The sequence below is a fragment of the Aspergillus caelatus genome (genome assembly GCF_009193585.1).
Source record: "Aspergillus caelatus strain CBS 763.97 unplaced genomic scaffold BDV27scaffold_161, whole genome shotgun sequence".
NCBI lineage: Eukaryota > Fungi > Ascomycota > Eurotiomycetes > Eurotiales > Aspergillaceae > Aspergillus > Aspergillus caelatus.
In genome coordinates this window covers 14,518-36,958 of record NW_022475424.1, presented here as the reverse complement: position 1 = coordinate 36,958, position 22,441 = coordinate 14,518, and the positions used below count along the sequence as shown (strand labels likewise).

Below are 22,441 nucleotides of genomic sequence, written 5' to 3'. Positions count from 1 at the left end.
TTCATGACTCAATCACAAGTGAGTCACGAAGCTCTGATCGCCATGGGGAAAATTGGGGATGTGCTTCAGATGCTTGTCGGACTTTTTCCGTTGCGTGTCGGGAATTTTCCGGGCCGTCTGACCTCCTCCATCAACCTGAATGATGTCGCCTCCGTAAGTATAGGATACGACATATAGATTTTTGAATCCCTATTGAGCTCTTTTAACTTGTAAGTGATTATCGTCGGGACGCTGTTTGGCTTTTCAACTCGTTACTGGTTGTATGTATTCACCATGTCTTCAAGTTCAGCAATAACCAAGCGCGTCTCGACAGCAAGACCATCGTGATAAACGGTGCCTCATCCAGGGTTGGGAAGAGTGTGGCAAAGGAATTCGCCCGGACGTCACCCGCTAATCTAAAGCTGATTCTCACCGTACGCCGGATTGACAACCTTTGCGAGGTCGCCGCCGAGATCCAGCAGCAAGTTGGCGATGGGGTCAAAGTACTCCCCATCCAGCTAGATGTTAGTCAACCGCAGGAGACCGAACAATTCGTCCCCTGGTTACCAGAGGAGTTTAAGGATGTTGATATACTAGTTAACAATGTGTGCGTTTTCTTGATTCATGACCCCTTGCATGCCTGCGCGGCTTTCACTATCAAATTCTATATACGGCGGTCTTGCCAATGGCATGGCTCAAGCGCCTGATATTAACCCGGAAAATATGGCCGTAATGCTCGATACGAATTTTACTGGCTTGATCAACATGGCACAGACTATCCTACCCATCTTCAAGACCAGACCTGATGGCGGGCGAGGGGATATCATCAACATTGGCAGTATCGCCGGCCGAGAGCCATACCAGCGTGGGAGTATTTAGCGCGCGACAAAAGCAGCCATTCGTTCGTTTACAGATAGCCTGAGTAAGGAACTTATTGCTACACGTATCAGTGTTTATTAAGATTGACTCGGGTCAAGTGGAGACGGTAGGCCTACCCGTGGGATATGGAACAGGACATGCGGGGGCTGACTTGGCTGATAGGAGTTGTCGATTGTGAGGTTCGATGGTAATAAGGCGAAGGCGGATGCTGTTTACAACTAAGTTGCTACGATATGAAGTGTGACGTATAGGAACTGATGGCTTGCAGGGGAGTCGAGCCTCTGACCGGCGACGATATCGCCGAGATCGTGGTATTTGCTGCTGGGCGAGCGTGGGAATGTTGTCATTGCTGACACCCTGCTTTTGCGTAATCACCAGGTAAGCTCCTGCCCAGGGTTGATACCGTTGATTGGAACTAATACCAGAGAATCTCCAGGCTGCCGCGGGAATTATGCATCGCAAGTGGTGAGTAGAGCCCCAGGTATTCTGGTGGGCGCACGACACGGTCTTCCTAAACCTGGCGTTGAACGAGGCACCCCTTATCCTGTAACCCCCTACCGCTTGGTAGCACAGGCATTAAATTTAAGGCCAATACCCTTTCCCAACCTCTATTCCAGAAGGTCCGCGTAACGAAAACATGCTATATACAATCCTCCACTGAGAGTAGTGCCTGCGCCTTCTCATAAAAGCTACCCCATCTATAACCCCGATGCCTTATGTACCTGCACTCTGAGGCACTATCTGACGGGTTTCGGAACCCTAGGAGGGCAGAGCTGTAGATTAGATGTCATTTTCACGAACTGGTATGTCTTGTAATTATTGCTATCATTTTTATATTTTCAAACTTCGACCTTCCTTAATTAACTAACGTACCTCCACAGTTTTCTATGTATTTCAAAATCTAAGAATATGCATCATTACTGGGATATATCTTGCATAAAGATAATTCTCTTGGCCTTAATTTCTTATACTCAACTAGATGACAAAAGCGAGGTCAAGGAGCCGTGAGAGAGATATCTCGGTCCTAGAAAGCCTCAGACGGCATGTTCATCACAAGGCTGCGGGCCAGATGCTGCTGCCGAAAAAGAACCGTAGTCAAAGTTAGGCTCATCAGGCATTGCAACATTGAGCTGCATATGAGGATAGAGATTGGAACCCAAGAGTGCAGATCGAGTTCTTGGGCTAAGGTCGTCTGGCATGTCCAGCATGACTTCCGACCCAAAGGAGATATTCTGCCCCGGAAACGCGGGAAGCCAGTAATCCAACACCTCCGAGTCATCAACCAGGAAGTCTCCGGCTGCCGATAACCGGGAAGATTGGCCGGTGAATGTACAGTCCAATGCACCATACGTCGGACCGTCGGTTGTGGGAGGCTCTGGCGAAGCCGGCGGTTGGTTATCTGCCTGCTGGTGATTGATAGCTGGGAATAGTGAATCAAGTTCCCTAGCCACGTTTCTCTCCAAAATTTTCTTTATTCGGGAGCGAATAATGTCAATGCTTCGATTTAAGCCCGGCATGGTAGTAGACGTGCGTTGTAACCCTCTGTGTCTGATTATAGCAAATAGAGCCCCTATTTTTGTCCTGTTCCGAGGAAGATCATACTTTTGATGGGCCATCCCGCCGCATGGCTTTGGATATTTTGCAAGCGAGAAACAAGACATACCAGCTCCAGCTTTTCTCCGGCGTGGAGCATGGCTTGGCTCTGCGTGGAAACATGGACGACGCTTATGAGCGTAAGTCGTTTCTTCGTCAATTTGGGACTGAAGATCTGGTATCGCTGATTCTTACAGGATATGTAAAAGAACAATCTCTACGAGGCATTGTGCAGTGGTTTGACTTCTGGTTATCACAAAAGGATACATCGGGCAGTCTCAATAACCTTTGAGATATGTAATATGTATGAATTATTGACACTTTCTTATACAACTATTATGTAGGGCGTTGCAATATGTCTTTTCCCCCCTCGCTGGAATCATCTTAAAACTGGGGTCTTCCATTTACGGTAGTTATTCAAGAGTAGAGTATTGTAGTTTAGAAGTTAAATTCTGGTACGTCACTAGGCTAAATCCAAGATCGAATCGAGCTCCAGACTGCTTGTCCTAGAGTATCCCGTTCTTGTGTGCTGCTCTTCAATTCCTACGAAGTCTTCCGAGTTATATGGTATTTAGAGGCTTTTCACTATAATGAGAAAATGGAAAGCAAATAAATAAGTATGGACGGTTGACGAATGGACTTTGAGAAGGCGCTATATATCAATAACGACCCCCGGCTAGGAAATGTATCTACCCCCAACCATCAAGACTATTCAGTATGACTACTTACGCTGTCCCCCCCTCGTCTTACCATACTTTTTTCTCGGTCCATCGACCTACCGATGTGTCTCCACTAAGGCTTTAGGTGCACGATTCTAACTTCGACTTCTTCCGCATTGCGTCGTCTCTAGGACCGGAAAACCGGCGAATGGCCGTACCAATCTCAAACCACAAATAATTAGCGATGTGGGTCCACTGACCTTCCTTACTGTGACTGGGAATCATACTGAGCCCCAGAAAGACCTTTATAAGTGAAATCCGCGCCATGTAGAATCAAACTTGACTTAATTCCTTAATATAAGGCAAAACAGAACATTTCCGCTCGTGCAATATGATACCACCCTCTAAAGCGTTCGACTTCACTGGTGAAGTCGCGATTGTGACTGGCGCCGGCTCTCGCATGCCTGGTAAGCTTGGCCTGACCTTGTACCTTGTCGCATTAGTTTCGAACATGCGCTTATAATTCTGCATAGGGGAGATCGGTAATGGCCGTGCAACGGCGATCTTGCTCGCACGGAAGGGCGCCAAGGTTGCTCTGGTAGATTACAATGTTGGCTGGGCCCAAGAGACAAAGAACTTGATTGATCTTGATGGTGGTCAATCGGTGGTAATCCAGGCTGACGTGACGGATGAATAAAGCTGTAAAAGGGCCGTGGCGCAGACCGTCGAAACGTTCGGAACGGTTCACATACTTGTCAACATTGGTTAGACTTGCCCAAAGAACGTTCTGAATTACAAACTGATGATGTTAATTTTCTCTCAGTGGGGTTTGGAGGTGCCATGGGAGATGTTACGAAACTTGACCTTGACGCATGGGACAGAGACTTCAAGATTAATGTGACCAGCATGGTCATGATGAGCCGCCATGTCGTGCCGGAGGTGAGAAAGAATGGACGCGGCGCAATCGTCAATATGTCCTCAGTCAGTGGCCGTACGTGTTTCTCCAATCGGATGCTACTTGCCTGGAAAGCTGAGCTGACTTGTACAGTCCTAGGAGGCAACCCCAGTCTGCTGTACCCCACCACAAAGGGGGCAATTATCCAGATGACTCGCGCTATGGCGGCTCAACATGGCCCTGAAAACATCCGAGTGAACTGTGTCTGCCCGGGAATGGTGTTCACTCCTATGGTACGCGGTAGAGGAATGACGGATGAGATGCGCCAGGCTCGGATTAATCAGAATCTCCTGAAGCAGGAAGGGACAGGTTGGGACGTTGGTTATGGTAAGTCCATAGTGTAGGCGAGAGAGGGACCGGAATGGCTAATCTGAATTGCGTAGCAATTCTTTTTCTTTGCAGCAAGGAGGCTAAGTGGATCACTGGACTGATCATGCCTGTTGACGGTGGGGTGAGTTGATTAATATCATGCCGAGCTTTATCAATTTGAGCTAACGTGGTTCTTCTTCCTGCGATTAGACAACAGCAGGCAAAGCAGACAGACCAGCCCTAAAGCCAGACACACTTGCGGAGCAGGTGAAAGGCATTCCAAACAAGGGATGAAATTGATGCGCTGTACAAAAGTGACGACTGTGAAGAATATCATTGGGGTGTTTAGAGATGCAATTAATAAAGAAATATATTCGAAACATGAATCTTCACCCTTATACCGCAGTCTTTCAAACCCTCAAAATGCACCATAACATAGAAACTTAAGATGAACGGAAACCTAAGGCTACCTTAATAGAGTCCCTGGTAGTAATTACATCACTCCAGCTCGCTTAGCGCGTTAAGACGTCCTCATTTTCCAATGTAGACTTGTAGCCTTGACTGTCAGATGGTATCTAACCCGCAACTTACGCGGCACACCTGATCTTACCGGGCCTGGGGACAGAATCTAATTCCATTCAGCGAGTCATACGTGGCCGCCCCACGCTTGCGGGATATGGCCGGCGGCCCTATGCTCATCGGTGAATGCCCGGGCACGACTGTTCCGTCTTGCGTATCGGCGTAATTCCGTGGCCCAGTCGCAGGAAGGGCCAAATATCCAAGCGCGGGGACAATATGCAAGACTCAGGCCACTTGGTGCATGTAAACCTCGTTGGTATTTATCCAAGATCGAGAAGTCATACTCCACCAGAAACTCCAATGCTATTCAGAACCCAGCTTCGTTGTAAACACAGGACTCGGCTTCACCTCTGATATGGACAATTTATGATCCCAAAACAGCCGGTTCCTCTTGGCCAAAATTGTAGTTTGCTTCGTTTGTCTATGTTTAATTCATAAGAGGGATTACATGTAAGGTTAGCCATATTCTCTCGTGCTAGACCAATATGGAGTCGTCTGTGCCCAAGGAATCTACGTTTCCTACGCTAACCTCTTCAAAGGCGCTGAAATGATGACGGAATTTGGAAAGAGAAAGGAAATTATTTGACTGACCATGAAAGACTGCTCCGGTAGATGACCGGTTCTGCGCACCGTTGCATTCAGTTGCTGGCGAGCAATCCCTCGATTCGGAGTTTGGCCGCGGACTAACGATCGACTACAGGCAATTTTCCCGATGCCCCTTCGTACGAATGGTGGTTTAACCAAGCTCAGCAGCTACGAAACGTTAAAACTACATACTGCTTACAAACCTGTTCTCCAGTGATTCAGCATATGCCTTTGTACCTTTTCCCCCAGGTCCACTCTATATCCATCCTCACAGCTATAATCATGAGGTTCGAATACGCCTCAAAGGAAGCAGATCCTTCAGACATCGAAGCTGGCGAAGTGTATAAACGGGTTGCAGCGCGTCGTTTACCACGCCCACTTATCCCTCTCGATCTTGGTTTGCTGCATGCACCTCCCGTTGCAGATGGCTACAACAGCTTTATTGGAGCACTTCGGACGAAAACAGTCATCCCTGCAGCACTATTGGAATTGAGTATCTGTCGCGTTGGTCATCTCAATGGCGCTGTTTATGAGTGGAACGTGCATGGTCCGCTGGCATTCAAGGCGAGGCTCTCCATAGAGCAACTGCAAGGAGCAGCAACCCTACCACCGTTCACCAACAAGCAGGACCGCACACACAAGGCCTGGGAAAGCAGCCTTCTCACTGGGGTACAGCAAGCAGTTCTCAAATATACGGATGAGGTCACTATGAGGGTAACAGACAGTGATGAAGTGTTTCGAGAGGTGCGTCAAGCCCTTGGTTCTGACCGCCAAGTGGTAGAACTCACAGCGACTATTGATGGGTATAACTGCGTCAGTCGTAATTTGGTGGCCTTGGACATTGGAGAGCATAGTGCTAGTCGGATGAAGAGCGCGCGCAGGAATTGGCCGCTGGTTGTTGACGGAAGGGGCTCTAGCCTGGGACGTATACATAAGGGCCAATTCCATGTACTACAAGGCTCGACGAACACTGATAAATTTCAACTACCTACTATATTAATGGACACTACAGTCAGTACTCTGGTGAGAATCAATGATTTTGGGTAGTGTTGTAGCTTGAATCGCTGGCTCTAAGATATTTAGTTCGCGACAACGCTAATCGAAGATTCTTCACTCTATCCTTTTATACCCTTAGATCTGCTAGCCGACGTCATCGAGCGACGAACACAATATTATCACGCATGTCACTAAGCCGCATGTAATGGGAGCAACTCTTCAACCCTCATCCCTTCCTAGCCTTTTCTAACCCCGACAAATGCCCGTAGATGTTCACGATGCAATGTTATCGTATGTATCCCTCCCACCCCAGCTGCGATAGGATGACGCAGTATAAGTGTATATGAGCGTGACTATTGGATTAGCAGGAAGACGATTTCTCTTGCGTGGTATATAACTGCCAAGGGAAGGACAATAGAGCTTAGGCCATTGCTCGCTTCAGCATCTGCCCGCACATATTAGTTCGATACCTCATCGACATCGGTATGTGGCCGCTGTTGTCGAAACTAGTCCCCGCAAGCCATCCGACACAGCCCAAATACGAGAGGATATACACTAGATCTCCGCGGACTTTCCGGGTGGATGTATTTCGGTAGGCAGCCAAGAGTAAAAGCTCGCGAGGGGTAGAGACAAGAGTCAATCAAGCCTGAAGCACTCTTGTCAGGTATGCCAGCTACACCGTATCAATACTTGTGTATGTACTATATAAGTATTCGATGCTAGCCACCTTGTCATGGATAGGTGACACATACGAGAATAGGAAATAAGCAATCTTCTATTAAAGGACAACAACATGGCTACCAAGACCTTGGCTGCATGAGCTCTGGCCTTGCAATTTACCAACCTCACCCAGCCAGTTACAAACATGGCAGTCAAAAGCATCTACAACTGGGCTGGGTGTGCCATCGGAGGCTACTCCCTCCCACCTGCCAGCGTTGCATACGAGGCTTTATCTTCTGTACTTCCTCATCACTCTGGAAACGTATCCGTTCTTGGCTCAGGAGCCTGGATGGATATCCAAACCGCCGCGCTGGTCAATGGCATCGCTTCCCATGTCGATGACTACGACGACACGCATGCTGACACACCTATTCACCCATCAAGGCCGGTGGCATCTGCCCTCCTAGCGGTTGCGGAATGGAATTTTCCCGTTTCCGGGCAGGACTTTCTCACAGCGTTTGTTGCCGGTGTCGAGGCCGAGTGCAAGCTCGGGGTCGCTGTCTACCCAGAGTATTACGACGTCGGGTGGCGTATGTATTCAACCACCACGAAACATGGAGTGTGAGGCCTACTAACAACTTAAGGCAGATATCACTAGTACAACCGGCTCCGTTGGGGCAGCCGTCGCTGTTGGGAAGCTCCTGGGCCTCAGCCTGGAACATCTCCAGCATGCCATTAGCATTGCCGCCGTACAGGTAAATGGGATGCACGAGTCGTTCGGTACCGACACGAAGCCGTTCCACGTAGGCCGGGCCGCGCAGTCGGGGCTCCTATCAGCGCTCCTTGCGCAAAATGGGTACGGTGGCTCATTGCAGGGACTCGAGGCCGAGCGCGGCTGGGCGCATGTCGTGAGCACGCGCGAGAATCTGACGGCGGAGTTTTCCACCCTTGGAGAAACGTGGGAACTAAGCAAGAATACGTTCAAGCCATTTCCCTGTGATCGGATCATCCATGCCGCCATTGATGGCTGCGTTCAGATTCATGATCAAGCTGTCCATAATAGACTCGATCTCGGGACTATCAAGAATGTGACCGCGCGCACGAACCCGATGGTTCTGTTTCTCACTGATAATCCTGAGCCTAGGACGAGCCTCGACGCAAAGTTCAGTGTTTATCATGCAGCCGCTATCGCCTTGCTCTTTGGCCAGGCTTCCCCGGCCCAGTTTACGGACGAGATGGTCAGAAATACGACTGTCGTCGAGTTGCGAGCCAAGGTCCATATTACAGCGGATGAAGGGATTAGTGAGCACGAGGCTTTTTGTCTCCGTGGAGTTCGCCGATGGCAAGACTTTAGACGTGCACATCGAGCATGCACTGGGTAGTATCGAAAACCCCTTGTCCACTCAGCAGCTGAAGGACAAGTTCATTGAACATGCCGGTTCAGTCATTGGGAAACAACGAGCCGAGAAGGCCTTCCGTGCGTTCTCTCAAATAGCCAATACATCAGATGTTGGGTCTATCTCACGCAAGTTTAGGAAGTGAGGGAAGGTTCCACTGTAGCCTTCATGGTTCCGGTTTTTGTCATCTGGCTTTTTCGATGGCGGATACTTTATATCAGAGGGTTTCATTTTCCATGAATGTTCATGGATGGTTAATAGACTGAGCTGGATCAGTGCGTCTGGAAAAACACGCATGCAACTGATGTGTTCACTAAGAAACCGTTTCTGTAATAAATACCTTGATTTAGTTTTTAACGGAGGATGTAACTGGTTCTCTTCAGTCTATGCCCGCAGTTATCTTGTGCCAGAATAGATATCCGTTATGAACTTGTTTTTCCTTGGTGCGAACGTAAGGACCCAGTATCCTCTCGATAGTAGAGGTTCATCAGGGTTGTGGTATCCGCCTCAAACCAGACAAGCAATGGATAAATAACCCGCAGGTTGGGGAAAGAATTCCCTTCAGATTTGGGCACTAGCAACAGTTTGCTTCTGTGGTACTTTAAAAATAAGCATGTAATCATTGCTCAGAATAAGGGGAAGCCATGGCTCAATGATGGTGCTACGAACTCGACTCTCATAGGACCAGAAATACGAGCCAAGCGCGGGATCGAAGAGACTGCGCCTCACTTGATCGGCATCGAGATGCTGCTATATCAGTTTATCCACCCTCCTATTCCCTTAATCTCACAGTTCCGGATAATTCAATCGCCTTCCAAATAATGCCTGTCACTCTGACCACTGCAGGCCATGAAGCCCAAGGCTGGAAAAGCCCTAGGGTATCTAACTCGGAACAATTGTTCCAAGAGTCGCGGCCCAGAGACTACAATCGTAGCAAAAGGCTCATACAAAGCTCCTTCACACAAAATGTCTTCCACGATACCCATATCTCTGGGTCCGAGCACGGCTTCGTATGGGCTGTCTATAGCGCATACAGCCATCACCACCATTTAACTCTACGACCTGACGATGTTTGGTTTTCGATCCTCTCACAACTGAGATATTACATCCCCGCACATGCCGAAGAGTTACGACCCTTTTTCGTTTCTCACCAGGGAAAAAAGAAGCTCGAAGTGGTCGCCGATGGGGACATCAAAACCGTCGATTTCGGAGCTCTTGCGCTATCTATGACCCAGCTGGCCCAGGACAACATCAACGACCCCGACCTAGGCACCTGGATTATGCCCAGCTTTAGCACTACTACACAGATGGACCGCGTCGTGGCATCTGTATTGATGATGGGGGCTTTGCAGAAATACTTCGACTACGGGATAGCACTAGACTGCGGCATCCCAACCGTGACATTGCTCGGTGAGCGCGACGATTGGGAACAAATGTTGTGTAAGCTGGATCCCATTTGCCGGCTCGGAGAAGAACCTACGTGCTTTGTCTCTCTGCTGCGCCCGGTTCTCCGGCGATTTGTGGCTTCCTTTGACAACCCGACTTCGCCTGATATCATCGACTTCTGGAACAAATGCGCCCATAAGTCCGGCGGAAGCGGAACCCATTATCTCTCGGGCTGGCTGACGGCATTCTGTTTCTGGGACGATGATGGTCGCTCATTGTTCGGGAATGGCCCCCGGAAGGAGGTCTCGCTGAGTGAGTGGGATGGAGAATGCGCTGGTTGTGAACTCGACGGCATTTACTATCACCGGATGGACTCTTGGCAAATCCCAGCGGGGGTTGGGTCAGTCCCTGTCAATGTACGCGATTACGATAGCACTGAGCACAATATGGTGATGTTGGCTGGTTTGCCCGGAATCCAAGCGGTGTCCTCTCGTACTGATGGTTCGGGTCCTCCTGACTCAATCCGGCCATTGTCCGGATGGTGGATTTATGAGAAGGAGGGCCTTGCGGAGGAGCAGAGACGGGAAGAAGAGGTGAAGGTGATTGATGAGGAATTGGAGGTTATGCGGGAGATGGAAAATGATAAGTGCGATATGAAGCGCATGTTCACATTGTTGAATAGGAGAGAAGAGCTTCTGACTATGTAACGCCACAGCGGAGCAGCCAGCATCCCGTTCTCCGCTCCAGAAGTCTATATCACAATAGTTTAAAGCTCCTGAATCAGGATCTGAGGCCGCGGATGCGTCTTGCGTGTCATGGATCAGATCTCTGGGTGGCGTGAGCGAAGCAAGTGTATGCGCAGAGGCTCATTGAGCTGCATGATATAAAGCTAGCAGTAAGCCAGAAAAGATGTAAAGAATCACGACGGGGCTTCAGAATCGCAGATCTATGGCCTTCACCATGATCTTCAATACTTCTTTGTAGCTTGACACGAAACACACAAATTTCTGTCAGCCAACTGTCCGAGGCCTGTCATAAGTTACAGTGGCGAAATGACCTCGGAACATATATGTGAACACGCACATATTTCACCTGATTATGCAAATAAGGTTGGTTAGTGTATCGTGGCCCCGAAGAAACGATGAGTAGTAGACTGGCTGTTAAATGTGTATACAGTGTGGAGCCCACACGGCCTGTGTCTGTTAGTAGTGAACAACGGTTATCAGCGGCTCAACAGTAACAACATTCGCCATCGTTTGTTAATCTGAATACGGTTATTGATAGGAAATCTGCTTTATCATTTCTTGTATCTTTTTTTTTTTTTTTTTTCAAAGATATAAATAGATTGTCACAGCTATTGCATGGAAACCAGCGTTGGAACAGGGAGCGATTTATGTGAATTTCATATAAATGGACTACAAGACTCGAGTGTGTAGTGTCACAAGATTGATAACTTGACTACATACATAGATATAAAAACCGATCAGTGAGCCTTAGTGTTTACCATCCAAGCGACCAGGCAGAAGTGAATAAGGTAGTAAAAATGGAGTTTCTATCGACAGGAGAGCATGTCAGAAGATTACCCTACCAGCCAATGTCCTCTACGCGACATTCCTCGGCGACAATTGTACCCAGCAAAGTCTTCGGATCCCCCTCGGTAGCGGCACGAATGATATTCATAGCGCCCTGACCTGCATCCTTGACACCATAACCGCCCGTGAAATTTGTCCGACAATAACCCGGGGACGTGGAGACGACCAGAATATTCTCTTTCTCGAGGGTCACGCCCTCGACTGCCGTCAGCATGTTCAGAGCCGCCTTACTACTGCGATACTCAGGGAGACGCGCATGACGTGCACCGTACTCAGATGTCGGAGAGTAAGCGACACCCATCTGAGCCATGCCGGTGGTCACATTGACAATACGGCGGTCATGGTACTTGGAAGCCCTCAGGAGGGGAAGAAAGGTATCAATGATAACAGCGACGCCAAAGACATTAGTCTCGAACACGGCGCGGAAGCTGTCGCGCAGACTGAGGTTGGGATCTGTGGCGTTACAGATGGCTGCATTATTGATTAAGATGTCAAGGCTGCCGAACCGATCCGAGACCGACTTTGCCGCTGCGGTAATGGAAGCATCGTCATTAGCATCAATGACTAAAGGGGTCAATGCCGAACTGTCTATCGTGGAATTGGATACCAGTTGTTTGATCGCTGATTCTGCCTTTGATTTGGTTCGCGCTCCAAGCAGGATGTGGTATTTGCCTGTCTCAGCTAGTTGCTCTGCCGTGGAATAGCCAAGGCCTTGGTTGGCTCCTGTAATGAGGACTAATGTCTTGGACATTATGTTGGATGTGTTCACTCCTCTAGGGCCGGTAGATGTGTGTTCAAAAGCATGTTGTCCTGCAATGGCTATATATAGGCTTCTTCTACCTGACCTGAGTTGTTAAATGTACAAAGAATGCCTTTGCTATGGATTATAAATCAAGAATACTGGCATATGTAACTTTCCTCCACCCGGACTTAACGGAGAACCTGTTGCCAAAATCCGCTTTATATCCTTGTTAGGTCTCTTATAATGAAAAGTAGCCCCCAATACCAGGTTCCATAAGCACTAAGACGAAGGTCGTTGGCCCAACCTAGAATTGTGTATTGGCCTACATCGGACTTAAGAGTCACAATTTACTACCGCCGCTATCTATTACATATGGGAATAGTGCAGTCTATACTCTAACTTTGAGGGAGCGAAAGCTCATCATTCTCTTAAGATGGGCGTGACGTCAATTGCGGCTGATACTCCTGGGTGAGCTAGGGCAAAGCAAATCACGAGCGCCTGAGACTTATAGTTTCCATACTGGGTGGATCTACAGCATAAGCTTTTTCTTGTGTTTTGTATTCTCAAGACACGTTCCTAAGAGGAACATGACGTTGTTTCATGAGGTAGAACTAGTGGGTAGCTAGCTGGATCATCGTGTAGACCTATTCCTGCGAAAGGCCTCCATCTAAAAGATACGGAAAAAGCATACAGCAGTTATTCTATGGTGGAGCTCACCTAGCGCCGACAATTCGGGTGTTCACCGTCTGCCCGAGATTCTCGGGCCACTTTCTTCGATACGTTTCCCGAACTGATAGAGGGGGAATCTAATATTTCTCAATGTATCACTAGCTAAGGTCTATGGAAGGACGCACAAATGATCAGTCAGTACACGCCAGTCAGACTCACTGTCGTCGAACCTGACTTTCTAATCTCTAATGTCTTATATCAGAAGCAAGAGAAGCCGAAACACTTCCTGGACTGGGGTAAAACCCAAGGGGACTATGATTGCTAGGCTGCGGGCGAGCAACTTAATACTCCCGCGCCTAGCATGTAAAAATTGCTCGCTTGCTCGGTGTTCAGCTGCCCTCAAAGGCGTTTTTGGTGCGACCCATTCCTCAGCCATAGCGATCTCTTTGGATCTAAGTTCACTTGTCGTGCTGGCATGATAGGATCTTCAAACAAACGCTTGCGGTGAACACAACCTCTCCAGCAGCATCTCAAGAATAGATGATCGGCGAATGCGGCTTTGATAGTATCGATTATTACAACTTCGATGACGCCAATGAAAGCGGCAGTTCGCATAAGAATGCTGCAAAGTCGATATAAGGTGTTGGTGAGTGGAGTGAATATAGGGCGGACAACGCAGGTAATGACAATGGGTACGTGTCGGGTTTTGCCATCGGTGGCGATAGTGAGTGACAAGATTCTGACTTGGCGATAGAGACTTAATGTCATGACAGCGATGAACGGCGGCAGGACTTTGATTGATCCACATGGAGATCCAGTTCAACACGCTCCACCTTTCTTTGCAATGCACTGGCCTCTCTTTTTCTTGCTTTTATTCTCTGTTTTGTTTGTTTTTACCGGAAAATGCGGACACAGTTATCATATGCGGAGATTTGATCGGCGTATGCCTTCCTCAGCATCACTTAGCTTATGCTCGAATATATTTCTTAATAAAGACAGATTCTCATGAGTCATTGAAATGTGGTCTATCGCTGATATTCTGGATGAAGTGTATCTGACTTGACAAGTGAAAGGTAGAGCCTTACTTGAAACTACTTCTCCGTAGATTCAACACCATTCGTTTGGGCCTGCTGCACCTTGGCACCCGGGAAGCGAGTGCCCTTGTCCTTGACCTTCTTCTGTTTCTTTTCCACAACCGGAGGCGGGTAGGCCTTCAAAGTGATCTCCTGCCATTCTGGAGAGGCTTGGTAGGCCGCTTGTATAGGTGCCATAAGGTCGATAAGACCCTGTGCTACAGCAGGCTTCAGGAGTTGTGGCGTCAACTATAGGGTAATTAGGTTAGTTTCCAGAGGTACAGATTGACACGGAAAGACCAAACATACCACATCGTTCCTGTAATCTTCCTCAAGTTGCTTGATATCGGTGTAGACCAATGGCTCCTGATCTCTTCGCTCGACTCGGAATTCCTTCTTGCCCTTGAGACCGGCAGCGGGCAGGAGAACATATTCCACTAATGCGATGACTCCGTTATCTTCGACGACCTTAGGGGCTGCTTCCGCTTTGCGAATCTTCTTCGAGATGCTCTCGGCTGGGTCTAGCAGATCAATCTTGCTGTCTGTTTCAAGATTAGCATCAATCGCGACCTTTGGCAGAATTAAGTGGACTAAAATAAATATTACCTTCAACGCTAGAACTCATCTTGGCGCCCTTCAACCCGCTGATCATAGGGTTGATGAGATGTGCGCGCTAGATGAGAATTCTTTAGCCTACAAGAGATTTCCATCGCAATTAACGGGAATCATACCTTTCGATATCCGATTTTAGGCAGCCATTCCGTGGCAGCGGTGAAGAGCTTTCTCTGGTCCATACCTCCGAGCTGGCAATCAACCTTCAGATGCTCCTCGTCTAAAACCTGAAGCACCGGGTAGAGAAGACCGCTCAGAGGAGCATTCTCGGTCTGTTTGACAACCTCTGCGCCAGCTTTCTTCGCATCTGACTCGGAGATCAAACTTGACAAGCGATAGACATCCATGACATATTCGGGGCTTTTTTGGTAGGAGCTGCCAAGAACAAACTCGAGCTTATCGGTAGGCACGCCGACAGACTCGAGAATTGCGGTGATGATCTTGCTATAGTATTTCGCACGGTTCTCCACAAGCTCAAGCGGCGCCTTCAAGTTGTCAAGGAAGGCATGGACGTCGGCGAGTAGGACAACAACGTCGCATTGTGCACGGAGTAATTGAGCGATTTTGAGCGCAGCGAGGAAGTATCCAACGTGAGGTCTTCCTGTGGTGGCCGTACCTAATTTGAAACGCAGGTTAGTTGGCGCATAACCGTGTATCTCAAGTGACTCTTACCCCAATAGATTCTAGGGTTTCGCTTTTCAATCAAGATGCTTTCAATCAACTCAGGGTTCAAGACCTCCGCGAGATTCTCGCGAATGAGGTCAAACCGTGCCTGTGCTTCCGAGTCCATCGCGACGAGTCAGAGCCAGAGAATGAGACTTGTGGAGAGATGCGCAGGGAAAGGGAAAGGCGGCGTTGGTGGGCTGGTGGGATGGTTTTCTTAGGCGGGGGAAACTGTCGGATCAATATTTGTTCCGTTTGCCTCCTGAAGTTTTTGAGTCAGAGGAAAGGCGGTCAGGGGCGGCAGATAACCATCTCCATTTAAAGCGGCGTCTATTATAGAGGACATACATTATCAGGCAAGTCTGGTGGAATCATGGTCTCACCTCATGCGACATACCCACATTCATAGTTGCCATTGGTCGTAAAGCTTACAAGGGCCGCTATTGGATTTCAGAGAGAGATTAACCAGTACAAGATACTTTTTGTAGGCAAAATTCAATATCACTCTTGAACGCCAAGCCATGAGAGATGTGGGCAGAGCTACGGCTCAATACAAAAAGGGGGGTATCATGTAAAACAGTCTGTCAAAGGCTCGACAACAGAATTAAAAGCCCCGTTCATCCATTCAAGCGAAACAATCATAAGCAAAGTCCATCACGGTGACCGCGGCCACACCAAATCCCTTGGGCTATTATTATTCACGGGACTCCCGAGATCCCGATAAGGTGCAATGGGTGACGCCTCAGCGGTGGTGCTCCGATCACCAATATGGAACTTCTTTGAAGCGAGGATATCTGTTCTACGCAAATATAAGTTTCTCGCACGGTACCAGACGAGATAAGTAAACTTACACCATAACCAGGGGAAACAAGCATTCCATCGTATACGCAAACCGATCAAACTGACCCGCCACCGTCGTAGCTGTTTGTGATGTGGCCTGCAACGAATACGTGACTGCGCGGGTGATCCCGATGATGCAGAGGCTAGCGACGCGCATCTCAGTTGTGCGGAGCATATACCGGAAGACTAGTCTCGTGGAGGACACTTTGGGAGAGGCACGGTATGCCTTGTGCAGAAGACGAATCAGAAAGAAAGAACTGCACGTTTCGACCAATGCGATAGTCGTGAAGTAGCCGACGTGCAGATAATCGATTCGGTGTTGTAATGGGCCAGCAGAATGAGAGGACACGCCTTCTTCAGTGATTTCGAGGACTCTGCTGGCGAGTATCGCCATTCGGATGGAGCCAATGGCAACCATGAAAAACCAGAAAAGGGAAAGGAAGAGTACCCGGGTCGAGTCTCGAAGAGTGTGTAGTAGTATTTGGTAGCTGTAGAAGGAAAGGCCTGCTTCCTGAACCTATTATCTAGTTAGTAAGGCATCCGGTCACCAACGTTGACCGAGTGACGGACTCACCAGCCAGAGGATATCCGCAATGGCACTGGCGGCTGCTCGGTCTCCGGTAGGAGATGATGTGTAGAAGGAAAAGTAGCAGAGTCCGTTGGCCACGGCACCAGCTGCGGAGACGATGATGGGGATGAAGCTCAAGGGGGTGGGCCGTGTGATGATCATGGTCCAGATACTCAATAGTGTTGTGAACAGTCCGATGCTGCTTAGAATTGACCAGCTTAACTCATAGTAACTGGCGACTTCCGGAGAGGTACCGGCTGAGGTGTGAGTATCCATTGCTTCCACGCTTGTACTATGTCAGCCGAATTTTCTTTTTAGCGGCAAAGACTGCTAGAGCCCTCCCTCCTCCTCGGCATTCCTATGAAGCAGGATTACGAGTCTAATTAAATTCGTCCGAGATATAGAGATAAGAAGCAGGGGGTTGTTCAGGTAATTATAGAAATCGTGTCTCTTCGAAAGAAATACCGCTAAAGTTGACCTGCGTTGGACACGAACGGCGTGCAGTTCATTCCCCGCACTATCCATATTTCATGAATAGGGCGTCCGCGATAATCTGGGGAAAAACCGGGGACGATCCACGCAGTACGGATGAAATGCCGCGTCCAAATATTAGCCTTAGGCCCTTAGCCACGGATAATTTAATCCCCAACGCATAGCGGCTTTGACGGGTATTAACTATTTCTTCCGTCAATCTCGCACGTTTCTCGTCCATTAGCCCGGTTGATTGAACTGGTGGGCTGTGCGTTCGTGTTCTTGCTGACGAATACACTAACCTGACTTAGAATGATTCAAGTTACAATGCTTGCTAGTGTGAACGTTGACTCTAACTAGGGCTCGGTGGATATACCCGTCGTGGCTTGTAAGCCGACCCCATGAATATAGCCGAGCAGACGGCGGACTCAATTGAGGTTCCGAACATCAACGCAACTGTATTTCTACCAATCAAATCTAGTTAAAATTTTCATTATAATTACCTACCAATCATAATAGCTGAAATAGTCGGCTAGTCCAGCTTCGAGGATATTTGCACTGACAAAACCGGATGTCTTATTATTCCTATTATCCTATATTCAGGAAGCTGTTGAATCTTATTGCCAAAAAGTCTTTATATACAAAGAATCTCCGGCATATTTATCACTGTCTATAGCCCTTTGGAAAAGTATAGTGATAACCACACTAATACTTCTACTATATTGTAAGAACTACCTAAAAATAGAAGACCACTTGTGTCAAAGAAATATCTACTATTTAGGGTAGAAGACCTGTCAACTAGGTAAGGGTACGCAGTCAGAAAGCTAGGCAGTAGATACTATGCCGACAGCAGACTGATTCTTGCCTTGCTCTATTATCAACATCAGGCTAACTTTATAGTCAGGAGGACCCCCTTCTTTCCCTAACAAATTAAGACTGACAGGGGACTATTGTACACTATTGAAAAGGTAACGGATATAGAGTCCGACGTCGCCCTTCGGCCACCGAGTTGTCTATGCACAGCGGGCAGAGTATACGATATAGTCATCATACAGAGTCATCATCGGATCTGTGACAAGAAGATATAGAGAAAAAAAATAATCAGTCTTAATTAGCCTTAAAATTAGATCTTATATAAATCTGGCGGCTATATTCTGAGTACTAGTGTCTTAAGTTTCTTAAGTGTTCAATTCTGATAATGACTTAGTACCTCAGTCAACTCTGCCAAATATTGATAATAAGATATCACTGGCCTGTTATATTCTGAGGATATGGACTATTAATAGTCAGTATATCACTGAGTAGACAGTTTACAATATTTATATTCCTTGGTAGATTGGGAATATTCTTTCCTGGAATTACTTTTACTATTGCAATTCAGCCCTTCTGGTGTGTTCTACGGAAGTAAAAGTATATTATTGATTTTCTCCGCGGTGTGAATATGTCGGCAGTAGGATTAGTTATTACGGCTGTATACCGACTTTGGGAAATAGGGTATTTGAGTCCGAGGGAATACAATGGACAAAGTCTGATAAAAGAGCTGTAGTGGGTTTTTGTCACTGCTGTTACTTATACTGAGAGTACATAGTTCAAGGTTCCTCCTGCGGTCGCGATTTTGCTAGATACTATGCTTGGGTTGTGTTGGTATGGAGTCGTTTCTCCTGCGTGGCGACGGATTGTGTGGATATGCTCGTATCAGGAGCTGGGCATCAAGAGATCTCAAGACTAATATAATTGAATAGATTGTGCTTTAAGAGTATAAAAGATATCGTTTTAGAAAAAGAAAATAACTCGCCTTCGGAGCCAAAGTGGTACAGATTGCGGCTATGTATATAACTATCCATTCGGCTTTCGTTCCTGAGATCGGCCTCAGAATAAGTAGAAGAACAACTAGTCAATATTTCAAGCCAAATATATATAAAGAGAAACAAGCAATCATCAAGCCAGAGACTAAAGTTATCTGAATATCTATTAATTGTTGGTATAGGAAAAGGTATATCCCAGGGTATCAGCTATATTCATTATCGTCGGGGAAGCACTGCGGCAATAGTGTAGATGACTGAATCAAATCTTGGTTTCCGGCCTCAGCAGAGGACGATGGAGTCACTTTATATCACCCGTCCCTTGGGATTCTGTCTCGGAGGATATCGACGACTATCTATTACCAATACTTATTTCGACAGAATGCTGAACACTCAAAAACGGTAAAAATTATTGCACATATAATCTGGAATCTTAGGCTAAAGGCAGTGATAAGGCACCAGCTTCTGATTTTATGGTCGCGTTGATTATTCTGCTCTCAAGAGCCTAGCAATGGGGCAATACTGCTATATAACTCTCTGTTCCAGTTTCGAGGTTTGTGTTAAATTTTAAGGACTTATATCGAGCCGCAATCCCCTGGCAAGTGACCTGTTTGGACCTTAGATAGTACGTCGCCTAAGTCTGTTAGACTCTGGACGTCTGACAAGGTTAATGGATCCACCTACCAGCTGCTCTTTTGAGGGCGACCATTAGGGTCAATTATTGCCTTTTGTTATGTGCAAGAGGGATGTCCCACTAGACAACCAAATGCCACCAAAAACGTCGCGCTGCCGATGCTTTGTCGCCTACTTCTGCTAGAAGACAGGGATCTCCGAGGGTGGATGATGTTGAGACTGCTTTCCGTGAGGCCATATCATCAACTACGCACTCTTCATCCATAAACGAAAAATTGACTACAACCGATGACAGTAGCTTTAGCGAAGTAAACTTAGCGAGAAAAATATCGTGAAATAGCTGCATTACTAAGGGATTGCAATGACTTCTGATGCTGAGTGTTTCTGGTGATAAACAGCAATAACAGTGCCAAAAATCAAAAGAATTTGTTTAATCAATGTTACACACTTATAATGTAACAGTGTTCTTTCGTTGTTCTAAGGAGCCCTGCCCTCTTCTATGCTTGCCTGAGCAAACATGCATGATGGGCGACTGTTATTGGAAAAATGGGAAACATATATAATGCAAAAAAAAAAAAAAAAAAAGCAAAGATTGTCTCGTATAGAGAATGTGGGTTAGCTGTTCCCGTAACTTAGCACTTTGTTTACAGTCGATATTGGGATATTGGGATAAAAGCTTTACTCAGTAGTTCTATACCCTCGTTTGACTACAGCACAGAAATCTTCTGAAATTTAGGGCACTGCCCCTCGCAAGACCAATATTGACCATCTCTTCAAATATGTATATCTTCATTTAGCTTGGACAGCCCTATGTGAATGCCGTCCTTGGGGGAAGCCGACAAAAACCCTCTTGTTTCAGGCTCGTTTTCTTGCTGGGCCGTAAGCTTGAATACTGTAACAATAGATGAGATAATTATACACATTTCCATCATAGCTAGCGACCGCCCAGGACAGCTCCGAGGTCCATGTAGAAAGGTAAGATATGCGTACGGAGAGCTTGGCGACTCTATATTGTCCGATGGCCCATCCCTGATACGACCACTTAACCATCGCTCAGGAGAGAACTGTTCAGCCTCAATTCCCCATAGCTTGGAAGACCGGTTAGCCACATAAGGTGAAATGATAATGCATGTCCCTGCAGGCACAAACTGATTTTTTATACTCGAGTCTCGAACAGCTTTGCGCACTGTAACCGGGATGGGAGGGTGTAGTCGGCTGGCTTCTAGTATGACAGCGGTCAATAAAGACATACTTCGATGAATGTCTTCAGATGGGACATTCATTTCGTAGCCACGTTTTACTTCCGCTCTAAGAGTGGCTTGGAGCTGTGGGTGTTTTGCAATATGATACAGTGCCCACGACAGGATATTCGCAGTCGTATCGAACCTGTAATGAATGACTAGCCTCAGTATTCGATGATTTTTTTGTGCAGAAGGTTTATATACATACGCAGCACCTATTCCAAAGACAGCCTGCTCTATGCATTCCTCCCTGGTAAATTCACCTGTAGTTATCATTTGGCTAAGAACGTCCCCGGGAAGCTTGTCCAATCGCTTATACTGTTCAAGCCTCTCATCCACGATCCTAGATACAGTATCACGAATATAAATCCCAGCGGAGGCAATCTGTTTGTCCTGCGATGTCGGACATAATCTCTTTATCAATTCTGGAGAGAATCCCTGCCATATGAGCTGAGATAAGGTGCTTCCTTTTTCAATAACGTGCCAAGCGTTGTAGAATGCCCGATTTTCATATATAGTTCGAAAATCGTGGCTTAAGATAAAATGGCCCGCTATGTCCAGAGCAGCACGCGACATCCAGGGTTTGATATCAACCATATTCTTAGAGTGTAGCTCAGATGAAACGATGCTAGGAATAGTTGCTCTTAGCTGTTTCACGAGTAAGTCTGCTGTTGATAGGATAATTGGGTTCATGTTATAGAGACGTTGTTGTTGGAAGGCCGGCATAAGAAGCTTTCGCTTCTTTTTATGTGCTTCTCCTCTCTCGACAACTAGTCCTTCTCCGAGGGCGTGGCGTAGGTGGCGTCGCAAGAACCCTGGCTTCTCATAATCGTAGGCGTGATGTATTAGCACATCGGCTAAGGATTCTGGGTCTGTAAGCAGTAGTGCGTGCGACCCGACAGAAAGATGTAAATGGATAAGGCCATCATTTGGTATTGATTGAGACCATTCTAGCAGTGGTTCTCCGATCGGCTCACGGAAACTTTGAAACATATGACCGAACAAAAGACTTCCACCCTTATATTGTATATATCAGCTATAATAATTCGCAAGACATGTCACTGGGTCTCACCGGTGGTCGTGGTACTTCTCTGAAAATAGTAGATGAGTACCAACTGGAGATGATCCAAAGAGAAATTCCCCAGCAGCTTAAAAGGCATACAACCGACAGTATCCAAGGGTCGGTGAAAAAACCTATATTGAAAAGCCTTGCCAATAAGCGGACTACACCTGTGGTTATAAGTGCAGCACCTATCACCTGCGCGCCTAAAGGTTTAAACATGCTTATTGTGTTCCGAGAATTTCGTATGATAACGAGGAAGGCGTCAGAAGAGCTGAAGCTGTCTGAGATATATCAGTTATCCTATGCTAACTGCTTTAACACTCCCATTAAACACATATGAACCAGGATAAAGCGGGGCCAACATGAGGAATCCTTACGCTCGCTGAGAGTAACGGTGAGAGTATTCAAGGCAATATCTAAGAGCCGAAGAGCCAGGAGTTCGGTCATACATTCCTCCCTTGCAGGAAATACTCATTATTAGGGAAAAAGCAGGTA

The 22,441-nt window shown here is 47.1% G+C and overlaps 9 protein-coding genes across 9 annotated transcripts; 6 read left to right on the top strand and 3 right to left on the bottom strand.

The window, feature by feature from the left end:
- Positions 1 to 42: 42 nt before the first annotated feature.
- BDV27DRAFT_160362 (uncharacterized protein) lies at positions 43 to 686 on the top strand (the record flags this gene model as incomplete). Its single annotated transcript, XM_032073015.1, has 2 exons — positions 43 to 153; positions 285 to 686. 2 exons carry the CDS (start codon positions 43 to 45, stop codon positions 684 to 686), a joined length of 513 nt encoding a protein of 170 aa, XP_031924883.1.
- A 58-nt stretch (positions 687 to 744) lies between these two features.
- BDV27DRAFT_160361 (uncharacterized protein) lies at positions 745 to 1,080 on the top strand (the record flags this gene model as incomplete). The annotated part of the gene is made up of 3 exons (XM_032073014.1): positions 745 to 850; positions 930 to 964; positions 1,021 to 1,080. 3 exons carry the CDS (start codon positions 745 to 747, stop codon positions 1,078 to 1,080), a joined length of 201 nt encoding a protein of 66 aa, XP_031924882.1.
- A 1,266-nt stretch (positions 1,081 to 2,346) lies between these two features.
- Positions 2,347 to 4,668, top strand: BDV27DRAFT_147527 (uncharacterized protein; the record flags this gene model as incomplete). The annotated part of the gene is made up of 10 exons (XM_032070755.1): positions 2,347 to 2,385; positions 2,417 to 2,591; positions 2,649 to 2,700; positions 3,132 to 3,136; positions 3,644 to 3,792; positions 3,832 to 3,874; positions 3,934 to 4,101; positions 4,159 to 4,392; positions 4,449 to 4,516; positions 4,585 to 4,668. The coding sequence occupies 10 exons, from the start codon at positions 2,347 to 2,349 to the stop codon at positions 4,666 to 4,668; spliced, it is 1,017 nt and encodes a 338-aa protein (XP_031924881.1).
- Positions 4,669 to 5,632: 964 nt separating this feature from the next.
- On the top strand, positions 5,633 to 6,565 carry BDV27DRAFT_166672 (carboxymuconolactone decarboxylase family protein; the record flags this gene model as incomplete). The annotated part of the gene is made up of 2 exons (XM_032074253.1): positions 5,633 to 6,432; positions 6,551 to 6,565. The coding sequence occupies exons 1-2, from the start codon at positions 5,764 to 5,766 to the stop codon at positions 6,563 to 6,565; spliced, it is 684 nt and encodes a 227-aa protein (XP_031924880.1). The 5' UTR covers positions 5,633 to 5,763.
- A 635-nt stretch (positions 6,566 to 7,200) lies between these two features.
- BDV27DRAFT_147525 (MmgE/PrpD family protein) lies at positions 7,201 to 8,736 on the top strand (the record flags this gene model as incomplete). Its single annotated transcript, XM_032070754.1, has 4 exons — positions 7,201 to 7,228; positions 7,356 to 7,784; positions 7,843 to 8,514; positions 8,549 to 8,736. The coding sequence occupies 4 exons, from the start codon at positions 7,201 to 7,203 to the stop codon at positions 8,734 to 8,736; spliced, it is 1,317 nt and encodes a 438-aa protein (XP_031924879.1).
- Positions 8,737 to 9,417: 681 nt separating this feature from the next.
- Positions 9,418 to 10,880, top strand: BDV27DRAFT_132452 (DUF4419 domain-containing protein). The gene has a single exon (XM_032067887.1). The coding sequence runs from the start codon at positions 9,818 to 9,820 to the stop codon at positions 10,682 to 10,684; it is 867 nt and encodes a 288-aa protein (XP_031924878.1). The 5' UTR covers positions 9,418 to 9,817; the 3' UTR covers positions 10,685 to 10,880.
- A 681-nt stretch (positions 10,881 to 11,561) lies between these two features.
- BDV27DRAFT_166670 (uncharacterized protein) lies at positions 11,562 to 12,320 on the bottom strand (the record flags this gene model as incomplete). The annotated part of the gene is made up of 1 exon (XM_032074252.1): positions 11,562 to 12,320. The coding sequence occupies one exon, from the start codon at positions 12,318 to 12,320 to the stop codon at positions 11,562 to 11,564; it is 759 nt and encodes a 252-aa protein (XP_031924877.1).
- Positions 12,321 to 14,071: 1,751 nt separating this feature from the next.
- BDV27DRAFT_147522 (tyrosine--tRNA ligase TYS1) lies at positions 14,072 to 17,012 on the bottom strand (the record flags this gene model as incomplete). Its single annotated transcript, XM_032070753.1, has 7 exons — positions 14,072 to 14,302; positions 14,363 to 14,595; positions 14,660 to 14,726; positions 14,785 to 15,281; positions 15,338 to 15,413; positions 16,182 to 16,685; positions 16,743 to 17,012. The coding sequence occupies 7 exons, from the start codon at positions 17,010 to 17,012 to the stop codon at positions 14,072 to 14,074; spliced, it is 1,878 nt and encodes a 625-aa protein (XP_031924876.1).
- Positions 17,013 to 20,415: 3,403 nt separating this feature from the next.
- On the bottom strand, positions 20,416 to 21,876 carry BDV27DRAFT_160350 (cytochrome P450; the record flags this gene model as incomplete). Its single annotated transcript, XM_032073013.1, has 2 exons — positions 20,416 to 21,028; positions 21,092 to 21,876. 2 exons carry the CDS (start codon positions 21,874 to 21,876, stop codon positions 20,416 to 20,418), a joined length of 1,398 nt encoding a protein of 465 aa, XP_031924875.1.
- Positions 21,877 to 22,441: the final 565 nt, after the last annotated feature.